General features: G+C 47.7%; 1 protein-coding gene and 1 long non-coding RNA gene across 6 annotated transcripts; one reads left to right on the forward strand and one right to left on the reverse strand.

Annotated features, from left to right (window-relative positions):
• Nucleotides 1-137: 137 nt before the first annotated feature.
• Usf1 (upstream transcription factor 1) lies at nt 138-6,920 on the reverse strand. Of its 5 annotated transcripts, XM_046429140.2 has the most exons (12): nt 6,779-6,871; nt 6,060-6,218; nt 4,015-4,095; nt 3,603-3,652; nt 3,181-3,296; nt 2,752-2,853; nt 2,315-2,510; nt 1,994-2,081; nt 1,792-1,850; nt 1,426-1,520; nt 1,042-1,170; nt 138-853 (listed from the first exon to the last, which is right to left on the reverse strand). In XM_046429140.2, the coding sequence occupies exons 3-12, from the start codon at nt 4,020-4,022 to the stop codon at nt 764-766; spliced, it is 933 nt and encodes a 310-aa protein (XP_046285096.1). In that variant the 5' UTR covers nt 4,023-4,095; nt 6,060-6,218; nt 6,779-6,871; the 3' UTR covers nt 138-763. The 5 variants fall into 5 exon arrangements, with proteins under 5 accessions (XP_046285096.1, XP_046285093.1, XP_046285094.1 ...); XM_046429137.2 differs by lacking the exon at nt 6,060-6,218 and having other exon boundaries at nt 6,779-6,920; XM_046429138.2 differs by lacking the exon at nt 6,060-6,218 and having other exon boundaries at nt 4,015-4,159; nt 6,779-6,905.
• Nucleotides 6,921-6,958: 38 nt separating this feature from the next.
• Nucleotides 6,959-8,102, forward strand: LOC124082657 (uncharacterized). The gene is made up of 2 exons (XR_006848449.2): nt 6,959-7,011; nt 7,994-8,102. It is a non-coding gene; the product is annotated as an uncharacterized LOC124082657 (long non-coding RNA).
• Nucleotides 8,103-8,221: the final 119 nt, after the last annotated feature.

Raw genomic sequence — 8,221 nt, forward strand, 5'->3', positions numbered from 1 at the left:
CACAGGTAACACAACTCAGGGTAATGAGTATAGGAATGGCACCCCACCCTAAAGTTGGCACAGCCCTTATTGGTCAAAGGGTAATGTGCCCCCTCCCTTTTGATTTGGGGCCCACAAAAGGAGGAAAAAGAGACAACTGTGGCTCCGAACAATTTTATCTTAAAAAAAAGAGGGGAACACCCCCACAAGGGGAAAGACCCCAAGTGGGCCCCTGCCTGTTATTCTCCCTGGCTTCAGAGACTTCTACACAGGCCTTAGCTGCTTGCTGGCCAGTTTCTTTGTGGGACAGTAGACACTGCTAAGCAACCTTCCCCATTTCTTCATTAAGTCTGTTCCCCAGAGTCGCAGGTCCACATCTAGAACCTCAGTTCCGGGGAAAGGAAGAACCAATGGAAGTGCCAGAGTCCTGGGGCAAGCCAGAGTATCACTTGTCAGCAGACCCTCTGCTGAGTACTCTAAGCACAGGGCAAGCCCCCCAGTTTAGTATGTCCAGTATCCAGCTTGGAGACAGCACATGCATTGTGCAAGAGGAGCATGAGGACCCAGGGGCTGCATGGTAGGGGTAGGCAAGGCTGTCAGTGCATGTTCACAATGTGTGTTTCACACTACTGCAGGCTGCCATACCACAGGTCCTCAGTTCAAAGACACGCCTTTTGAACTCCCCAGAGTCCCATGCCAGAAGTGGGCAGTGAAGGAAAGGGATAAGCCTGTCGCTCCTGGGCTATCTGCAGTTCTTGGGCCCAAAGCCCCTGAATCCCCATAGTTAGTTGCTGTCATTCTTGATGACGACCTCTAATCCGTGGTGCCGCAATTGAGCTCGTAGCAGCAGATTCTTGTTTTTAAGGTCTTCCACCTAACATGGAAAGAAGGCAGTCAAGGAAATGGGTAGAAAAGTTGACACTACCAAGCCCCTGAAATTAGACATCCACTGGTGAGGAGGAAAATGTGAAGTGCTGTCAATGGAGAATTAAGTACAGAGTCCCAAACTGGGTCAGTGGGCTATAGGGGCCTAGTGGGTAATACTGGGATTAGGAGTCTGACCTGCTGTCGAAGTACATCATTGTCCAGCTGCAGTTGATCTAACCCCTGCAATTCTTCAGACAACCTGTGGTTACTCTGCCGAAGCTCCTGGATATAATCACAGGCTTTGGATAGAATTCCACCTTTACTCTGCAAGACAAAGTCAACAAAATGAGGACTTAGGATTTAAGACATCTAGCATTATGCTTTCCAAAACAACATTCACACTTTGGACTTTATTTTCCCCTCAGGATGGTGATATAGCATCTCCCATGGATGTAGGGACCTTAGAGAAAGATATGAAGAGTGAATGAAAAGTGTATGCCCCACACTCTACTATTTCTGGAAATAATACCAGGAGACAGAATTTAGGCCTCCCATCCACTACCAGGGTCCTTCCATGACCTGGCCAGACTTGGTGCTCTCCATAGAGCAGTCTGGGATGATCTTGGACAGCTGCACAATCCAGTTGTTGATCTTGTCTCGGCGGCGGCGCTCCACTGTGGGTCAAAGTGGAGGACACAGTGACTCAGTGAACACTCACAAGCCCCAGGATAAAATGACCAACCCTTCCTCCCCTCAGATAGCATCAGACATACTAAACTAGGGGACCTGCCCCTTGTACTTGTTTATAGTGCATAACAGAGGTCTGCTGGGTAATGCCCTGGCTTGCCCCAGGACTCTGGCACTTCCACTGATTCCTTCTTTCCTTGCAAGTCCCTAGCCCAATTAGACAAGTTCCTGGCTTCACATCTGGAACACAGCACCTACCTTCATTATGCTGAGCTCTGCGTTTCTCATCCCGGGTTGTCCGGGGAGCTTCTGATTTCCTGACAACAGAGCAGGATGATCAGAGTGAGGGAAGGACAAAAGAAATTTAAAAATTAAGATTTGAGTTTGGGGTAAGGACTTATACAAATTACAGTGGGTATTAAGACTATTCATGGTAACTGAGAAGAAATGGGTCACTCACGGGGAATAAGGGTGGGTCCTGGGGGCAATTGAGCGCTGGCTTCCTCCCTGTAATACTTCTTGTGGTGACATCATCACAAAGAATTGACCTGTGAAGATGCGGGGCAGGTTCTGCCAGGACTTGGAACTAGAAAGTTCAACAAGGCCCTGGGACCCTACTCCGAAAAGAACATGCTCCTTCCTGCTAGCAGATCAGCCCCAAATTCTCTGTCTGGCCAGGTCTTAGTCTTTACTAAGGGTTATGAATAAAGGTCCACTGCCCCAGCCATGTCCCCCAGCCCTTCCTGGCCCTGCCATCTAGCATCCTCATGCAATATCTCACCAGTGCCGGGAGGGGTTGCCTGCCCCAGTAGTGCCTCTGAGCCCTGGGTAGTAACGACAGCAGCTGTACTCCCCGATGTGGTGCCCCCTGCCCCATCACCCACGGCAGTGCTGGGAAAGTAAGTATAATGTGTCTCGGCAGCTGTCCCCTCTGTATCAACTGCATCATCACTCGTGAAAGCACCCTGGATCACCGCCTGGAAAGGGGAGCAAAAGAACAGAGTCCAGTGACAATCAGATACTTCTTCCCCCTATACCACTCTGTAGCTTTATCCCTTGAAGAGGGAAGGCGAAACACCTAGAAAGGGAAAGCCTAGTGCCTTCAGTCAAAGCAGTCTGAGATGTCTCACTGTTCCTGGTTTCACTTCCAATCTATTAGTTCCCTTCTTCCTCTTATTACTCAGAGATTTAGCCCATCCCCAGCCCATCCCCCTGTACCTGGGTCATGGATTGGGTGGCAGGGTAGCCACTAATGGCTCCAGTGCCCTCAGTCTGGCCATCCAGCTGCCCCTCAGACACCTGGATCACCCTGTACATCACCTAGAAGCAGAGAGGAAGGGGGAAGGGAAGACAGAAGAATAAGCACTTGGAATCTCAGGATCCTTCATAAAGCTTCCCTTGGACAAAGCCCCAAAACAAAAACCCTTCAGAGACATAGATTCAGCTGTCCTCTCTTCTTTCTCTATAATGAGGTTTCATCATTCCCCTTTCCTATAATAATTTCTCCTCTAGACCTTTTATCACCACCACCCCCAAGAGTCTACATTTTCACCTCCTCCTCCAAGTCACGTCTCCCCAAGATGTTTGATTACCTCCCTCAACCCCAACCCCAGGTAACACCTGCAGCCACCTGGCCCCCTCCCTTACCTGGCCCCCATTCTCAGTTCGGAAGACGTACTTGACGTTGGGGTCAGGGAAGGTGGCAGCTGACTGGATGCTAGCGATAGCCACACTGGTTGGGTCCTCCCCTGTAGCCACTGCACCTGAATTAAAAGAATGAAGGAAAGTCTGAGTTAACTGCCTTTCTCCCTCTGTTCTACTTGAATATCCTTAAGAAGAAAGAAGATAGAAGATTGTGGCTCAGTGGTAGAGCGCTTGCCTAGCATGTGTGAGGTATTGGGTACAATTCTCAGCACCGAATATAAATGAATGAATAAAATAAAGGTCCATTAACAACTACAAAATTTTTTTTTTTTAAGAAAAGAAAGAAAGAAGATATACAGATGATAGGCTAGTGGGGGATGGAGAAAGTCCATGACCTTGGTCTTGGTCCTAGTTTTAACACTCACCTTCCTGAATCTGCACTGTCCCCTCTTCTGTTTCAGCTGTTTTCTGCTGCCTGATTGTGGTGAAAGGACAAAGGGAAGAAGTGAATGAGAAGCTCACTGGCACAGTAACATATGACTCCCAAACTCACTGGTATTACCAATAGATGGGTTAGGTTAGAATACAAGTTAGTCTAAGTGTTTACTATGTACAGGTCCTAAGCTAAGCACTTAACATGCATGAGCTTATTTAATACTAATAAGAGCACTATGAGGTAGGTACCATTACTTCCATTTTATAGATGGGGAAACTGAATCACACAGCTGGTAGGAGATGGAGCTGGGACTTGAATCCAGGTCAGGCTGACCTCCAGAGACAGTACTCTTAGACATTTTGCATCTCTCTCATATCAGACCCTACCTCTTCTTCACTCACCCCTTCATCTCTCTGTGAGGGAGTACATCCGAGGAGCTGGTCCCTTTTTGAAGGTCTTCGTATCTCCCTGAGTGCTAAGTCCTGGTAGATATCATGAAGTTCACAGTGAGTCCGGGAAACTGAACAGCTTGCCTAGTTCTAGATCCTCAAAGACAAAGCCAAGAAAATAACCCAATCATCTGCAAGGGACAACTGACTTCCCCCATTCTGAAGCTGAGGACTGAACTGTAGTGATTGAAAAAATAACTCTACAAATTGTGTTCCTCATCCCTCTATTATCACTCCAGCACCTGGTGGAGAGGGGATAATTATTCTGGAAAACATATATTTGAATGGATTCTTAGTAAAGGTATTATGGATTACTAATAAAGCTATAAAGATCTGCCATAACAGCAGCTTCATGGGGATTAGGAAGGGCCATGTTTAGACAATCACTATAAAAAAAAAAAAAAACCAGGATCTCCAGACCCAGTGGAGCATGCCTGTAATCCCAGCAACTCAGGAGGCTGAGACAGGAAGATCACAAGTTTGAGGCCAGCCTCAACAAATTAGTGAGGCCCTAAGCAACTAAGTGAGACTCAAAATTAAAATTTAAAATCTCAAAATTAAAATTTTAAAGGGCTGGAGACATAGCTCAGTGGTAAAGTATCCCTGGGTTTAATCACCAGTACAAGAAATAAGAAATAAAATAAATAAATAAAACACACAGAGTCATGGACACTGATACTTCACAACTCGCAGACAGACTAGATAGCAAGAAACTTCAAATTTAGGAAGTAAAACCTGAAGCCACTGCCCTTTGAAAACCATCCCTAACTACAAAACCCAGTATGGTGGCACAGGCCTGTAATCCCACTGGCTGGGGAGGCTGAGGCAAGATGATGAAGAGTTCAAAGTCAGCCTCAACAACTTAGCAGCGGCCCTAAGCAGCTTAGTGAGACCCTATCTCCAAATTAAAAATTAAAAAGGCCTGGGGATGTAGCTCAGTGATTAAGTGCCCCTTAGTACCAAAAAACAAACCAACCTAGACATGGGCCAGGCATGGTGGTGCTCACCCGTAATCCCAGCCATTGGTGAGGCTGGGGCAGGAGGAAAACAAGTTGAAGGCCAGTCTCAGCAATTTAGCAAGATTCTGTCTAATATAAATAACAAAAAGGACTGGGATAGCCAGGTGGTGGTGCATTCCCAGCAACTCTTTGGGAAGGTTGAGGAAGATCACCAAATTCAAGGCCAGTCTCATTAACATAGTGAGGCCAGAAGCAACTTAGACCTTGCCCCCAAATAAATAAATAAAATAAAAAGGCTGGGGATGTAGGTCAGTGGTAAAATACCCCTGGGTTCAATCCTCAGCACCACCACCCCCCTCAAAAAAAAAAAAAAAAAAAGGTAAATAAAAACCCAGACTTGGCCCTTAGGTAGCATTCCATTGACAGGGTTCTTGTTTAGGGGTGTCCAGATTTACAGCATCTGTTAGAGGTCCTAAAGCCCAAGTATGTCATATCCAAACCTCCTCTATTTTATTCATCAAGCCTTCCGGTAGTGCAACACAGTTGGTAAAATGTTGCTATGACAACTCCATATCCACTGAGCCTCAGCAAAAAAGAGAAAAAACTCAAAGCTCAGGATTCCGAAGGAGAAAACACAATGGGGGAGGAATCCATCTAGAAGGTGCCTGCCTTAGGACCCTGACACCCAGCCAGAGGATAGAAAAAAACAAAGGACTGAGGAGACAGATGCCTCCAGAAACAGCTACACAGTACAAAGAAGAAAAATAATCCCAACACGAAAGGGGCAATATTTTTGTAAATTCTCTATCCATAAGGTCCTCCAACCTTTCCTATCGCAGGAAAATCTGTAGCGGATAAAAAGCTCGCGTACAAAGAAAAGAGTAACAACAACAATAAAAAAAAAATTTTTAAAAAAAAGGAACTGAAAGTGAAACTGTAAGAAGTAACGCTGCAAGGAGATCCCAGTCCCTAAAGGGAAGTAGCATAAGTGTTTTGGGACCATCAAGGTCTCCAACCTCAAAACTGGGGAGGAAGTACCTCTCTCTCAGGTTTGCTGCGCTGACTGCAGGAGCAGGTAATGAGAGGGCAGAACACTCTAATCGCCTACAGCTGTCAGCCAGAGACAGCCTCCGAGGGCACACAGCACCGGGGTCGGGCAACTTATTCAAATCTTAGTTGGACATCCGGAAGCATTTCCTGAGCGTTAAGAATATGTGACACGGAAATCAGCAAAGGACGTTGTGGCTTGCACGCTCAGGCAAGGAGGGCCCATCAAGAGCCCTTGCTAAGTCTTTACACAAAGAGGGTGTGGGGGAGAATCCCGAAAGAATTCAGGAGCCTAGACGCTGCCACAGAAGGAGTCGTTTCCCTGCAGGCCCAACAACCAGTAGGCGCTTACGGAGCTGAGCACCCTCCGAGCGCGAGCCAGGGGACTCGCGCGGTGACACGGCCAGACCCGCGGCGCTCGCCCGGCGACCCAGGTCCTGGGCAGAGAAGGCAGGAAAGGGCGCCAGGGACTCGGGGACCTGGCACCCGCAGCTGCGGCTCCCAGATGGGCAGCGCAGGAGGGCGGGGACGTGCGTGCCTGGGGCGGGGAGCAATTCGGCCCACAAAGCAGGACCAGACACGGCCCCCTCCCCCAAAACAAAGGCTTCCTCCCCGGGAGTCCCCCAACCTGATAAACTGAAATAAAACCAAAACGGCCCCGCCCTGCTGGTCCACCCCATCTCCAGGCTCTTGTCGGGTCCTGCACTCACCCGCCAAGGCCGCTTCAGCCGCCGATTTCTCCCGACAGCGTTCTCGCTCTCCCCACTCGGGTAGCTCCATAGACAGCTGCTCATGCGCACTCCCCGCCTGCGGCCATGTTAGTGAGGGGCGGAAGTGTCTCCTCAACCCGCCCAGCCTACTCCTAGCCTCTGGGCCGCCCCACTTCCGTTCCTTCATCTTGGTGAGGGCTGAGGGCTGCGTAGGTGTATGGGGTCCCAAAGAGGTAATGTTATGGAGGATTCACTGAAATCCTAGCGACTCTGGGAAATAATCAGAGAAAATTGACTAACTTGTACTTCCAATTTTGTGCGAGGCAGGGCCTTTTAAGTTAGAGTGAATGGGAGTGAGGGGCCAGCTGAGATCCAGGGAAGAACGTCGGAGGGAGGCGCCATCTTTAACAGGGGTTATTTGGGAGGCCATCTTGGATCAGGGCATCATTTCGAAGTGTTTCCAACCGGAGATGAGGATGTGTCAGGACATATGTAAATCTTGGCATACTTTTTTGTATTAGCGTCAGCAGTCACTCAGGCATTCCAGGGTTTCGAGTTTTTCGAGGTTCACACTGTGAGAATAATCTTGATTCCCATTCTTCTCATTCGTGATGTACTCTTTAAAAGTATTTGGAGTTGTGTAGTATGATGGGAACTGGAGCCAGACAAACCCATCCCTGCCACTTATTACCTGACATCTTTGGCAAGTATTTTGACGTAAAATGAGCTTTAGTTTTGATGTCCTCGATGAGCATCAAGCAGGTCTTCAGTCCTATTTCCCCAGATATTGAATTGAACACTCAGGAAACACCGAGAGAAGCACAGAAAGCAAGTTTTATTTAAAGAATAGAACAGATTTCTCCGCAGAGAACCGGCCCCAAAGCTAGGTGTCTGGTCCCTTGAGTACATTTTAGAATTCCTTCGTTCTCATGGCCTCTCCTCCCACTATCCTGCATGCCAAAGGTCCTGCATACCTGACTAGTGACCAGAGGTGGGCCAAAGGTGGAGTGCCGGAGAGGGAGCTACCCAGAGGGGCTTTCATTCATTAACAACAACTTGTAGGGAGGAACAGTTCCCTGGAGGCAGGTCACCTAGGGAATAGGTGGAGGATGGGAAATGTCTTGAAGGAATTAACATTTTATTTCCTCCTGACTCAGCCCCCATCTTTTTGACCCAATCATTTATAACCTACACTAACTGTCTTTTTTCCCCCAGCCTTAGTTTCTTTATCGGAAAAATGGAGTACCAGTACCAACTGCCAGTACCAACTCTACAGAATTGTTATGTGGATTAAATAAAATTAAAGGCAATATTTTTAGGAGTACACATCTAGCCGAGTTCCTGGCATAAAATGAATATTATGTAAATGTAAGTTTCTCTTCCTCATTTCCTGACCACCATGAACCCAGCTCTAGTTTCCAGCCACAGGTCTCCATGACAACA

The sequence above is a fragment of the Marmota monax genome, unplaced genomic scaffold (genome assembly GCF_021218885.2).
Source record: "Marmota monax isolate L192 unplaced genomic scaffold, Marmota_monax_Labrador192_F-V1.1 WCK01_AAM20220418_F8-fsc00145, whole genome shotgun sequence".
Lineage (NCBI taxonomy): Eukaryota > Metazoa > Chordata > Mammalia > Rodentia > Sciuridae > Marmota > Marmota monax.